The 14,809-nt window shown below is 34.0% G+C and overlaps 1 protein-coding gene across 3 annotated transcripts in view; it reads right to left on the reverse strand.

Annotated features, from left to right (window-relative positions):
* Positions 1–422: 422 nt before the first annotated feature.
* LOC145313409 (uncharacterized) overlaps positions 423–14,809 on the reverse strand; it is a 29,465-nt gene continuing 15,078 nt past the window's right edge. For 2 of the 3 annotated variants that reach the window (XM_080152787.1, XM_080152789.1), the window contains 14 exons: positions 13,129–13,293; positions 12,226–12,350; positions 11,807–11,953; positions 11,189–11,347; positions 10,621–10,830; positions 8,661–9,230; positions 8,264–8,397; positions 7,543–7,603; positions 6,852–6,988; positions 6,090–6,414; positions 5,930–5,977; positions 5,426–5,520; positions 4,604–4,666; positions 423–686 (listed from right to left, as the gene is read on the reverse strand). In XM_080152787.1, the coding sequence (XP_080008913.1) occupies positions 4,620–4,666; positions 5,426–5,520; positions 5,930–5,977; positions 6,090–6,414; positions 6,852–6,988; positions 7,543–7,603; positions 8,264–8,397; positions 8,661–9,230; positions 10,621–10,830; positions 11,189–11,347; positions 11,807–11,953; positions 12,226–12,350; positions 13,129–13,293 (2,223 nt within the window). In that variant the 3' untranslated portion in view covers positions 423–686; positions 4,604–4,619. The remainder of the gene's footprint in view (positions 687–4,603; positions 4,667–5,425; positions 5,521–5,929; positions 5,978–6,089; positions 6,415–6,851; positions 6,989–7,542; positions 7,604–8,263; positions 8,398–8,660; positions 9,231–10,620; positions 10,831–11,188; positions 11,348–11,806; positions 11,954–12,225; positions 12,351–13,128; positions 13,294–14,809) is intronic. The other variant, XM_080152788.1, reaches the window with a different exon arrangement.

Below are 14,809 nucleotides of genomic sequence, written 5' to 3' on the forward strand. Positions count from 1 at the left end.
ATAAAGCCATAGCTTTATCTTGTGACTTACTAAATTTTGGACTGCTAGTTAACAATAGATATATTATTACTTGGATCTTACACCGGATTTTTTTGTTCCTTATTAAATTAAAACTTGCAGCGGGCTAAAATGACGATTCCCTACTTCCACCCCTTTCAACCAATCCCCTCCCCTCCTACTGGATGAAACTACGGATCAATAAACGAGTTCAATTTAGCAAGCTAAATTGACGATATTTTTCCCCCGTCATAAAATCCACGTATATTCCATATATAAATTTAGTTATGGCTTTATGATAATATTCTTGCTTTGCTATATTAGTGGATGATAGTCTTGCCTTGCTATTAGTGGATGATAGTCTTGCCTTTGGACATTAAAAATCCTTAATTATAAGCAGTTGTACTATACTAAATAAGAACATATGAATATCACACAACTTTATTTTATTTAATCAAAATTTTCATATATGAAAACACGTGAAATAGTTCCATAGATAAATAAATCAGATTATAACAGTACAGTATGTATACAAAAGTGCTGAAAAACTTGCAAATATTGAAAAAAATGCGGGATTCAAAATTTCTTCAAAAAATTAACAAAGAACACAATTATAACAAAAATGACAAAATAGCATTGAAAATATTATTTTAAGAGCTCTTGGAAAAAGTTCTTTCAGTGGTGAATTTCTGAAAAAGAAACAATTCACTGTGGGCTACAATTGAATCAAGACAAAAGTAAGTGCCGAGCCCTGGGACCTATGTAGGGTGAAAATATACATAAATCCTTGATGATTCCAGGTGGAGACAAAATATTTTAGCGGGGTCTTTTGGTTTTTTTTTCAATTTAAAGTTCTGAAAAAAAATTGAAAAAAATATGAAAATCTTTAATAAAAAACAAACAAAAAATAATTTTTAATATTTTTTTTTGTTTAAAGATACAAACAACTTATATAAATACTATAAGCTTTAAAAAAATCACAATTTTCAAATTTAGACTTTCAATAGAGATTTGTAGAAAAAACCTAACAACAAATCCTAACATATTTCTGATCAACATAGCAATAAAACGTCTTTTGCAAAATCTTTATCATCAAAAATAAATAGCACTTACTAAAGACTTTTTTTCATTTAAACTTATACTTTTCACATTAATTAACTTTAAAGATTGATTTTTTTAAAAAGAAAGGTTGCGTGATTTTTTTATTCATAATTAATTGCCTAATTTTGAGATTCAGATAAAAAAACCTTACTGCTTTATATCATTGGATACTCTACTATCAGCGGCTACGCTTCTAGAGGCATATAGGGACCCTTAGGTTGGGGGGGGGGGGGGGAAGACGAACCCCCCCTTTCAATTACAGTTTTTTTTAATGAAAAAGTTAAAAACATTTATTTTGGAGAGTTGATTCTCTTGGGATAGTGATGGTACCCTTCCCCAAAATAGTAATAAACCTTACCAGGACATATAAGAAGCTACCATGTAAAGGAGAACCATATTGGTTAAGTGGTTAGTGAGATCCCTTGGTGCACAAAGACTCACATAGAACGTGTTACTTTATTATAAAGATACATATATACACAGAAACTCTATAATCAGAGTATGTCTGTTTGTTCATCCGTCTGTATAAAAACATTACAGAATATATTTATTTGGTACTAGCGGCTACGCCCCTAGAGGCCTTTAGGGGCACTTGAGAGGGGAAGTGGTTGAATTCTACAACTAGATTTTTATTTTAGACTTAAAAAGAAAAAGTTATTTTTTATGTGTGAAATGGGGTCCTTTTTTAGGGGTTGATTTCTCCTAGGATGGTGGAGGTACCCTCCCAAAATAAGTTATAAACCTTCCAAGAACCAATGAGAAGCTACATAGAAAAAAAAAACCATTGATCATTGTTAATTACTATTAAGGGATCTAAAGGGATAAGACAATGACCGCTAAATTGATTTACATTCCCAAATATGATACATGGATAACCCTTCTGTATGTTTCAGTTAATGGTTGAAATGTTGGGCACTTAATTTAATAATCCAACCAAACAAAAATCGCAATAGGTCCCCTAAGTAGTTAAGCCAACGAATAACCAATTCCTATATTAAACTATGGGGACTAGTCTAATAAACAGCCCATTGTCCCATCTTGCTCTGATTAATATATTTTTGTATCTGTATGTTACACTTGCTATTTTCTTTATTTGTATTCTTTTAAACTTAAGAGCTTCACTAATTATGGATGTTGTCTTTTTCCCTTGTTAAATCCGATTACCTAATTCTGGATATTCTTTGAGGTTTATAATTACAATTATATTTTATTAAATGGAAAAAGAACAATTTAATCATAATTCAAGATAAAAATTATTTTATCACTAGCGGTTTTGCCCCTAGAGGCATCTAGGGGCCCTTGATAAGTGGGGGGAAGTTGACCCCTCCCCTACTTTCAGTTTTAGTATGTAAAAGAAAAAGTTTTTTTTAAATGTTGGGTAAGAACTAATTTTTTTCTAAATTCAAAACTTCTCAGGACCATGAAAAACTTGAACCAAGAAGAACTATATCAGTTAAGTGGTTACAAAGAATCTTCGGTACCGACAGACACCCTCACACACACACACAAACAGACAGACACAGAAACTGTTACTTTTATATAAGGATTAATAGACACTAAACTACTCCTTAATATGTTGATCCTATATCAGTCTAAAAGATAGGTCAATAAAGAAGAACCAAATTGGTCCAGCGGTTAGCAAGAACTTCAGGCACAGACAGAAAAAACACACGGACATCCTATCTTTTTTATACAGGGATATAACTTTTAAACGATAGGAAAATTTTTATTTTCCAGATGATATTTCTCTCCCTGCTTTAAAGCACTATTTATGATACAAAATAGATTGATGTCTGTTTGTCCATCTTTCTGATGCTTAAGAACTGATATGGTTCTTTTTTTACTTTACTATGTAGCTTCTCATTGGTCCTTGGAAGGTTTATAACTTTTTTTGAGAAAGAGAAGAGAAATCGCCCCTTAAAAAAAGGACCACAACACACAAAAAAACTTTTTCTTTTTAAGCCTAAAATAAAAATATAGTTGTTGAATTCAACCCCTTCTTCACCTCTTAAGTGCCCCTAAAGGCCTCAAAGGGCGTAGCCGCTATAGCAAAATAAATATATTCTGTATTGTTTTTATACAGACGGATGAACAAACAGACATACTCTGATTATAGAGTTTCTGTGTATATATGTATCTTTATAATAAAGTAACAGGTTCTATGTGAGTCTTTGTGAACTATGGTTCTCCTTTACATGGTAGCTTTTTATATGTCCTGGTAAGGTTTATAACTATTTTAGGAAAGGGTACCACCACTATCCCAAGAGAATTAACTCTCCAAAATAAATGTTTTTGACTTATTCATTAAAAAAAACTGTAATTGTAAGGGGGGTTCGACTTCCCCAACAACCCAAGGGCCTCATATGCCTCTAGAGGCGTAGCCGCTGCTAGAAGATTATCCATTAATATAAAGTAGTAAAGTTTTTTATCTGAATCTCAAAATTAGGCAATTAATTATGAATAAAAAAATCACGCAACCTTTCTTTTTAAAAAAATCAATCTTTAAAGTTAATTAATGTGAAAAGTATAAGTTTAAATGAAAAAAAGGGCCACAGTAAAAGTGTCTGACTATGACGTCAGAAAAAATTAACAAATAACCAATGAGAAGCCAGTATTCACAATGGTAAAATATATAGCGGCCTCTCATTGGTTAGTTGTTAATTTTTTCTGACGTCATAGTCAGACACTTTTACTGTGGCCGAAAAAAAGTCTTTAGTAAGTGCTATTTATTTTTGATGATAAAGATTTTGCAAAAGACGTTTTATTGCTATGTTGATCAGAAATATGTTAGAATTTGTTGTTAGGTTTTTTCTACAAATCTTTATATTGAAAGTCTAAATTTGAAAATTGTGATTTTTTAAAGCTTATAGTATTTATATAAGTTGTTTGTATCTTTAAATAAAAAAAAATATTACAAATCAATTTTTGTTTGTTTTTTATTCAAAATTTTCATATTTTTTTCAATTTTTTTTCAGAACTTTAAATTGAAAAAAAACCAAAAGACCCCGCTAAAATATTTTGTCTCCACATGGAATCATCAAGGATTTATGTATATTTTCACCCTACATAGGTCCCAGGGCTCGGCACTTACTTTTGTCTTGACTCAATTGTAGCCCACAGTGAATTGTTAAAGCTAGCTGTTAACAAAATTAAAGTCAAACAGTGATAAATATATTAACATTAGTATTATTCTTTCTCACCAATTAGGAGCCATTTTTTAGTCTTTTGATTGAAAAGTTCTTTTTAATAATTATTAGCAGTGTAGCTTCTCTATAACTAAGCTGTAAAGACAGGAATGTCTAACAGTATTAAACAAGTGGCAATGACTTATTTCAAATCCAATACCCAGACAACTCAACATTTACTGAACTTAAAAGAAGTTCCTTTATTATTGCGACTGACATTGTTCTTGTCTTATCAAAAATGATGTGAATAAAATTGCTTTGCTGCTTATTGAATAATAGTTCATGTTAGTTTGACCTATATCAAATCGCTTCAATTTTACCTGAATAACTGAAAACCTATTCTCTAGGTTTCATAAATCCACTTCCAGAGTTACTCGAATCTTCTAAACAATATATATTATTATTCAGACTTATCTATTTAAATTTTAGTAATCTTAAAATAAATCAGGAAAAACTTATACACATAAAACATTAGGTATAAAATTGGCATTTTTACATGTTGCTTTGCATCTTTATTGTTCCTTATTAAGGGGGGGGGGGGGTTAGTGCAACCATCTCGTAATCAATGCATAAATGACACTTATAATTCGAATTTCGATCTAAAATTTTGCGTGAGGAATCTTTGGTAGGTCTATTTTTCCTAAATTGAAAAAAAGTTGGAAAAGTAAGGGCTAACGGCTGGCGGCTCAGCCGTTCAGCAATTTTTTTTTGCTATTTTCAAGGCAAATCCAGCACATAATAATCTTTGCCGCTACAAAACGTTTTCAAACGGTTCTAGCCGGTAGTTGCTGGTACTAAAAATGTTTTTGTATCATTTCACATGATTTAAAGCAAATATATGTTTTAAAAAGTTGATTGCTACGCAATCTAGGACAGATTTGCCCTAAAAATAGCCTAAAAACGGCTGAGCTGTTAGCCTTTACTTTTTTAACTTTTTGTTCAATTTAGGGGAAATAGACCTACCGAGGATTACTCATGCAAAATTTCAGATCGAAATTAGAATTCTAAGTGCCATTTATACATTGGTTACGAGATGGTTGCATTAACCCCCCCCCCCCCTTTGTATTTCAGGAGAAGAGTGAACAGTGAGTACAAAGGGACTGAACACTTGCACACAATTTCAATATTTCTAAAATACTTACTTTTATAATTCCAATCATCTTTATCACTGGCTGCTGGATAGTTAGTATGGCTGGAGGAATAATGGGAGCTGGATTTCTTATAATCATGGTGGGATCTAGAATTAGATAAGTACAATAACGTCAGGCGCTATATTTATGAATTATGAATAATATGATATCATTAAGTAAATATTAATATAAATATAAAGGCTTCATTACAAAAAAATAATTCTTAAATAGAAGTCAAGCTTATATGTAGTAGCGAACAGGGATCTAAAGAGATAAGACAATGGTCGATAAATTAATATTCTTTCCAATAATGATTTCTTCTGTAGATTACAATTAGGCATTGGTGAAACGTTTGGACACTCAAGTTAAAGATCGAACCAATCAAAACTCACTGAAAGTCCCCAAAGTTATTAAGTCGACGAATAAAACTCTAAAGACTATTATAAAACTTTGGGGACTAGTATAATAAACAGCCCAGTGTCCTCTGAGTAGCGAAGATACTATAAATAAGTTTACCTATGACGACTTCTACTCCTGCGACTCTTGGACCTACTTCTACTCCGCCTATATACAGCGTATAGTTCGTGAGTATTTAAAAGTCGACTGTACGGTTATTATTTTTTATAAATAGGAATACATATTATGAAAATACACTGAAACAAATAAATAAACGTACCTTCGTCTACTTCTACTACGAGATCTGCTGCGCTTGCTTCGTTTGGAGGATTTTCCTCCGCTGCGGGAACGACTACGCCGGCGTTTTCCACTGCGACTTCGTGAACGACTACGTCGGGATTTTGAGTGTTTGCTTGGACTTCGGGACTTGTCTTGGGGCGAAGATACGGACCTAATTATCCTTTCCTCGGTTAGTACAACCTCCGAGTTGTTTCTGTACTCCTGATCCATCTTACTCTTGCCTCTGGCGGCCATTTTCTCTGCCAGGCTTATCTTTGCATCTCCCGAGTCATCAACAACCTGCCTGGGCACCCGGATATACATTCCTGCAACAATATCATGACTGTCTAATTTGGCGAAAAAAGGGAAAAAACGGCGGGAAACGGCAGTTTTCGGCGGGAGCGGCGGTTCTGTCGCCGTTTCTTCACAGTTCCATATTGTTCTCCACAAAAGCAACTGCTGTGTCGAATTTTAGAGCTGTAACTCTTTTATGGGCTGAGATCATTTTTACGTTTTACTTTTGATTTCAAAAAGTGGCACATCCGCCGCCTCACCCCTTTTCTTAACGCTATACTTCAAATGAATTGTACATAAACAATTTTTTGAAAGTATTTTTCCTTGAAGATCTAAGAAACCTCGGAACCGTTTGAGTTCTCAATATTAGTTAATAGTTTTATGGTTTATAATGGTTATGGTCCATGGTTTTATAATATTTTACTTCTTACAGGTTCTTGCCCTTATTATATAAAAATAAACATCTAACCTATTTTGGGATCATAAGTGACATCATAATCTTTAGTGGGAGGAGGAGCCTCTGTACTCAAACTTATCTTCTTGTGTGGATCAAATTTAGGTTTGCTTGGGTGAGAACTATTTAGTCCTTGCTTCAGTTGCTCCATCCTAAAATTAATCATAATTTAAGAATATGTTCATCAGGGGCGTCTAAGCTTTTTTTTTTTTTTTTTGGGGGGGGGGGGGTAATTCGTTTTTCAGGGGGGCAAATTTTTCCCCCCCCCCCCAAAATTTTTACCCCGGGGGTAAAATTTTCTTGGGGGGGAGGGTTATTACCCCCTCTGAAATCTGTTGGCAGGGGTAAATTTTGTTTACCCCCCAAAATTGTTTTGGAGGGGTAAATACCCCCTACTAAATGGTTGGGGGTGCATCATACGGTACCCCCAGGGTAGGGGTAAATTTTAAATGGGGGGGGGGGGGGGGGGGGGGTAATCCCCACTTTACCCCTCCCTTGGACGTCTATAATACTCATTTTCATAGATTTAGGTTATAGGTTGTTTATTTGTGTATAAATCAAAACCTCTAAAATTGAAAAGGAATCATTCTAATATATGAATTTAAAAATTGCTAATATCTGTTTATATAATTTTGTGCATGATACATTATCACTCTTTTTCAAAACATTGATTTAAAAATTTAGATAAGATTTTTAAAAAATTGACCTGTTAACAGTCATCAAAACAGACTCTCTGATACTATCTTCTCCTACTGGTATCCATAAACCTGAAAATATCACTTTGAATGTATTTTGTTTTTTTCTTAATTTTTGATAGAAGTTCGTTAGGAATTTTGAGCAAAATAAAAATCTAACTTGAAGCTAGCCTCCTTATAAAAGTTGATTATTGTAGAACACCAGCCACAGAGACAATGGTTTAGTAATAATGAGTAAGCTCAGGCAGTAAGGAATAGGTGTCTAGCCATGGACATTCCAAGCTTTTTATTTTGGGGAAGGGGGGGGGGGGATAAGGGGTTAATTTTAAATGATTCTATGGGGTTATATAATGTGTTTTTCAAACTTATAAGGGAGTAAAAATGAGAGGTTTCAAAGTTTTAAAAGGTTGAACACCACTTTACCCTTCACCCTTCCCCCCTGCTGGACGTCTATGGGTCTAACATTTGATGTTATTGATTAGGATCTGGCGCTCATGCATTACTAAATATCTTAGTATCTCATCCCTTTGCATTGGAACATATCAGTCAACATAACAAGTTAAGGAAACACCCTGGATTTGAAAAAAAAAGTTATTCTAAGACTAAAATAAAGCATTTAAGGAATACCATTCGTAGTATATCAAAACATGAAAATCGGACAACCAAAGTAACAAATACTACAAATTAAACAATAACTTTCATTCCATTTTGAACAAAGTAAAATATTGCTACCTTTTTTAGTTGAGGCATCTTTAGGAATATCTGTATTGATTTTCTTGATCTGAATAATACCTCCTTCTTCCTGTTTGACTGCAGTTGTTGGATTTGAATTAATATTTCCAGAAGAATGTTCCATGGATTTTGACCTAAATTATTATTGTTCGTGTCAATGAAATAGGTATTCTTTAAATTACGTGGTAAATAAGTATAATAAAATAAATATGTGCAAGTCAAGTACTCATTTGAATATCATGTCTTTTCATTTATAAACCAACTGATGATTTGTTTAAATTAAACAATGAAACACTGTGTATTGGGACTTATCAAATAAAAATACCATGTTTAAATGAAATGTGTTGATCACTCTATAAAAGTAAATTAATAACAATCAATTATAGCTTGGCCTTACTTGGATTTATCTCTTCGCTTTTCAGGTGACCGCGACCTGTGTCTGTCACGTGACCGTGACCTCCTACGATCATCACGTGACCGCGATCTACGCCGATAGTCTCGTGACCTTGATCTTTGCCTTGTGCTGTGCTTGTCACGAGATCTTGACCGAGACCGTTTGTCACGTGACCTTGCCCGTTTATCGCGAGATTTTGACCGTTTGTCGCGAGATCTTGACCGTTTGTCGCGTGACCTTGACCGCCTGTCACGTGACCTTGATCTTGACTTTGATTTGTCTCTTGATTTCGACTTTGATTTTGGTCTGAACGGATTAATAGGAGGCATTCCCTTGCCTTTAGTTGTTGTGAAGAAAGAATCCATAACGCTGTGTTTCGTCGGCTCCTTACTTTCTTTTTCATTATCACTACTATTCTTCTCATCCCTGTCTGAATCAACAGATTTTTTCTTTTTCTTTTTCGCGGATTTTTTGATGGGGTCCTCGGAGTCACTCAACTCAATAACTCCTCCGTCGTCTTCTGATTTTATTCTCTTCTTTTTCTTATCTTTTTTCTTCTCCTTCTTGGGGGATCTATTTAAAAATTAAACTATTATACATACGGTAATTTTAATAGTTCATAATTTACTATCAGCTACTCAACAAGAGACCCATGAGATGGGGAGGGAGATGTTTCCCACACCCCGCTTACAATATTTAGTTTTAAAAATAAAAACTGTTATGGGGGAAAAGGTCATTTATCTTTGGAAGGTTTTGGTACCATTCCCGAATAGTGATAAACCTTCTATGACATATGAGAAGCTACACGCACTTTAAGGAAACCCTATCAGTTTAGCAGTAAGCGAGGTTCTTTGGTACAGATAGACATACATACATACAGCATGACCCTCAAAAAAGTATTTTTAAGCATCTGCAGCCCATATTTCTCAATGAATTATTAAAAAATGCATATGTCCTTGTTCTCCATAGTATTCCACGTAAGTTGATATAAAAATATTTTTTTTACCTCCATTAACACCGGAGATTTTTAGAGCTAAAGTTTTGAATAAGTGACTGAGGAAAAAGTAACTTTTAACATGAAACGACTTTTTTAGCAAAATTAAGCTAGAAATCCTTTTATTTTTGTTACTAGCAGAAACTTTATACAAAAATGAAATAAAAAATTTAGTTTTTGAGTAAAAAGCATTTTTTTACACATATTTTTTGAGTCTTTTTAGTTTAATGATATTTTGAAAAACTTACTTATTAGGCAAAATTGTTTAAGATTAAAAAACCAAATAAATCTCTATGAATATAGCAGGAAAATTGTTTTTGTTTCACAATCCTAACTTTAATAACAAAAAAGTTATAAAGAAAATAAAAATAAAACATAATGATTTTTAGTCTAAAAAGCTTAATTTACCCCCTATTAAATAATTAAGATGTCAGAAAAGTAGGCGGAGCAACTGTCATATTTAATCCTTTTCTATAAATAAGGGTTAATAAATAACCTAAAATTTGCAAATAATCAATTCATTCAGTAGTATTTTTTGCCATTAAAAATTGATATTTTTTGGTGGAATAAAAAAGAAATATTTAGTTAACTTGTTTTTCTTTGTGTCTTATTATTCAGTTGCCAGAAAAACATAATATAACCATCCAAAAAATAAGAGAAACAAAAAAAATTCTTTTTCTCAGTCACTTTTTCAAAACTTTAGCTCTAAAAATCTCCGGTGTTAATGGAGGTAAAAAAAATATTTTTATATCTACTTACGTGGAATACTATGGAGAACAAGGACATATGCATTTTTTAATAATTCATTGAGAAATATGGGCTGCAGATGCTTAAAATTACTTTTTTGAGGGTCATGCTGTACATACATACATCCTGTTACTTTAATAATATGTTGAAGGTTGGTTATGCAGGGCATTTGATGAGTGTAGATAATAGAGATTAGTAATCGTTCAAATCTAAATACAATACCTCGATTTGCTCGCCGACTTTTCTCTGTCCTTGTCTTTTTTCTTCTTTTTCTTTTTCTCGTCCTTTTCACTGGATGCCAACTTTGCAACAAGTTGGTCCTTGTCCATGGCCAAGTGCGAGGCAAGCTTCTGACGGAGAGTTTCGTCTTCTTTGAGCATTTCAAGCAAAGGTGACAGTGAGGTCTTGCTTACACTCTTAGCTTTAACTGCCCTGAAAAATAATTTCAACATTTAAATAGTTTATTAATTACTTATTTAAATGGAAAAAAAATCTTTGTACTTCACTACCTGGCCGCTAGGGGCAATTTAAGGAATGACGAGACGACCCTCAACTTATATTTTTTAGAGGGAGAGGGAGGGAAGGGGATATATTTTTTCTAGGGTTGGTTCCTTTTTAGAGGATGGAGTTACCCTTGCCTGTTTGAAGCTTCACTATAAACTTATAAAGGCACACCATATCGGTTGAACGGTTAGTGGGGTCCTTTAAAAGAACTGATGGGCAGATAAGACATCCTGTTACTTTATTTTTAAAATTATAAAAGATTTTAAAAGTTCTTAATTTGACTTACCTTTCTTCCTTTTCCAAATCAACAATGATCTCTTTGATAGTTGGGGAAACTTCTCTGATTTCCCGTTGTTCCACCTGGTGTTCTCTATGCTGCTGCTCCTGTTGATCCTGCTCCCCGCGGTGTTGTTGGTCGCTTTCTCTTGTCGGCTCCATTCTTTCCCTAAATAATATAATTGAATTCAGGTGACCTTGGTCTGGCTCAAAAAATTGTCAATCCAAGCAACGTCGCAACCAAAGTTTTATTAAAATACTACTCCTTCTATCAGAGAGATCAGACACAATCAATTCCGATCAGGAATTTCAAATAAAATGGCGCGAAATCAAAATAAATTGGATAGGTAGTTGACTACAGTTTTCAGAATTGAATTGTAATAGGTAGATTAAAGAAAGAAAAACAAACATTATTACCCATCATGTAGATAAAAAGAAAAGAAAAGATAGAACACTGTTACTTTGTACGACTCAATCAAGATTCAATATAAAGTTATCAAGCTAACGAATAACAGAACGAGCATTTAAACTTTTTAGGTGGGTGAGGAGTAAAAGGGGCATTAAAATTAGTCGTCTAATAACTCCGCTCGACTCCATTTAACCCGAAAAATTTAATGATTTCACTTACCTTGACCTACTTCTTTGTCTAGAGCTTGAACTTTCTTCATGTGATCTTTTATAGTCTCTGCTTCTGTCACTTCTGTGATGGTCTCTTGAGGAGCTACTGTGTGAATATTCATCTCGGTGGGAACTTCGGTGATGACTGCTGCCATGTCTACAATAATATAAACATTTTCATAAAAACTGTAGCTTTTCTATATCGATTCACAAATCCATTGAAAAACCAAAATCTAATCATAATTACAGTAGGTAGTTAAAAATAAGCTTGGATTAATAAATGACTAGGTATTATACTTAATACAAATTAAAATGTGTTTAATTGCTGGAAAAAGGTAAAACAATAGGGGTGTACACAGAAGTAAAAGATAAGTACAAAATCGGTTTTCAAGGATAAGATATAAAACAAACTTAAGAAATAAAGTGTACCTGTGTTCCTTCCTATCCCGGCTAGAGCTCCGTCTGCTACTGGTGTATCTTGAGCTTCTACTACTTCTGTATTCTCCTCCAGAGTGACGACTATAGTCTCTTTCCGATCTGCGGTGGTGGCTTTCCTAAATAAAAAAATTTTATCTTAAATATTTTAACTCTGGCTGTGTTTTTATCTGTAATTTTAGGGGCAGAAAATTTAAGTATACAAGGCTTATCACATTTATGATTATTTAGGATGGATTTAAGTTAGACAAATGCCATACTCAGACCAAGGCAGTGGTGTATATTCTGCACAAGATTTATATTTTTTCCCCGGCGACAATTTTTTTTTTCCCCCCTAGTTTTTTCTCACCAAGTTGGGGGGAAAATGGAAAAATATTTAAAGAACTCTGTATTTTATTTATGTTTTCTCTCCTACCACACATTTTTTTCACCAAGAAGGGGGGAAATGGAAAAAATGTTTTCAGTTTTCTTAATTTTTACATTTTTTTCCCCTCCAACCACTTATTTTTTATTCCCCCCCCCCCCCCCTGAGCCGGGGATCCCATGAAGAATATACACCCCTGGACCAAGGTGAGGTAATAAGCTGAAGTGGGGAATGAGGGACTGACATTTAGTTTAAAGATATCAAAAAATACAAAAGAAAACATTTTTTGATCTATATCTTATCCCTGATGGTCAAGTCATAATGTACTTGAACGTGGAGCTTGATGACCTTATTGGCTACTTCTCGTCCTACTCCATGACTATTAAGGTCCAAACACTAAGAAATAATGGCTACACACACTTACTATATAAAACGGATATTCAACTCAACATCTGATCTTTACTTTTAAAGTGTCTTTTAATTCATTTTATAAATTTCATTTTTCCATGCAAACAAAAAAATCTTGAAACTACCTGGTGTCTATAGCTGGGAGCCGAGTTGGTTGCCCTGAGGAACATTTCCACCTTCTCATTGTAGGCAATCTCCTCCTCCTTATTTCTGAATGAGTGCTGTACTGGTGGGGCGGAGTGCATGCTGGGCATGGGGGCCATATAGCCAGGCGGGGGCTGACGGGTGTCCTGCAAATTATTAAAGTTAGGTTTTGGTATAGGAGGCATACATTTTAAATAATATTTAAAAACATTAACTTCAGTCAACATATAACTTAGGTATTTTGTTCCAATGATGTCTGATAATTCAAGCGAAGGTTTCTAAATTTAGGGTCGGTTGTTAACTGTACTTTCGATCGGATTTAAACTAGGGTTGGGCCGGATATCCGGTCGGATATCCGGCCATTTTCAATATCCGGCCGGATACCGGATATTGAAACTATCCGGCCGGATATCCGGCAATATAATCTTTTATATTTTTCAACAAAAATCTCTGTTTTTTTTATCTTAAATGGCTGTAATTTTCTTATTATTGAAGCTAGAAAAACAATTTTTTCTGAATATGTTTATCCTTATGTAAATTTTATATTAGAAATATCAAAACATAAATTTTGGCGGTGGCAGCAGTACTTGGCAGCTGCCAGCCGCAAACCGACGGTTGGCAGGTAAACAGCAACGGATTTTATGAAATTGTAATATGTCATGAAGATATATAAAAAAGTTTAAAATTTGAAATCTTCAAGTAAAAGTTTGCGGTCACAGGAACCGTTTAAAGATTTCTGGAGACCTGGAGGTTCAGGAATTGCAGGATTATACCTGGAACCTGAAATCGAATGAACACCTATATTACATATGAGGATGTATGTCTATAGGACATTTTAGTATTAGATAACATGAAATGCTTTGTTTAAGTAAAAAAATGTTTTTACTTTTTACCTGAATGACCTTACCAGATTTGCTGGCATCCTGTGCCCGCCAGGAAGGAGATATTAAAAAAATTTCAACTCTAAAATGTGTGTCATACCCATATTTCGAAAGTCACTCAGTTATATCCATCTACCTTTTATACACAGAAAATGGGATAGAAAAAACAGAGGGAGGGGGGGGGGGGGGGCAGGCATTCAACGCCACCTCCCCGCCCATCCTCCTACCGTTAGGGGTTGATATTACAGATTGAGGGTAGTAGTTAATTAGATTTATTTGCTAAGAAGAAAGATTATTTAATAGTTACCTAATTTTTAAGTTTTAACCTTAATTTTATCCTATTATATAAAGTAGTAAGCTTTTTTTGTCTGTAGTGAAGGATCTCGCTAACCGCTGAACCGATATGGTTCTCCTTTAGAGTGAAGCTTCTTATAGGTCCCAGGGTGGTTTTAGGTTGTTTAATTTTTATAAAAAAGTCGTTGTAAGGTTTTGAGTTATTTTTCTGCACTTTCATGTCCTTTCTAATATTCCTAGATACTAGTGACGCAGCCGCTAGTATAATATAAAACATCAGTTTATGAATAATTTTTTTGCGGGTATAGTCCCTTTCGTGGCAACGCCCCTTAAAGAGCGATTATTCGTATTTTCACAGTAGCTTTCCTCCTATTTCTAGCCCCTCTTGGGGGACTCTAACCTTGCGGGGCCAATTGCCTAACCCTGCGGGGCAATCACCTAACCAAATATAACCTAACCTAACCTAAAATAACCTATAAAAAGCAAT

Source organism: Acartia tonsa, chromosome 3, assembly GCF_053477335.1.
Source record: "Acartia tonsa isolate MP-2025a chromosome 3, ASM5347733v1, whole genome shotgun sequence".
Taxonomy (NCBI): domain Eukaryota; kingdom Metazoa; phylum Arthropoda; class Copepoda; order Calanoida; family Acartiidae; genus Acartia; species Acartia tonsa.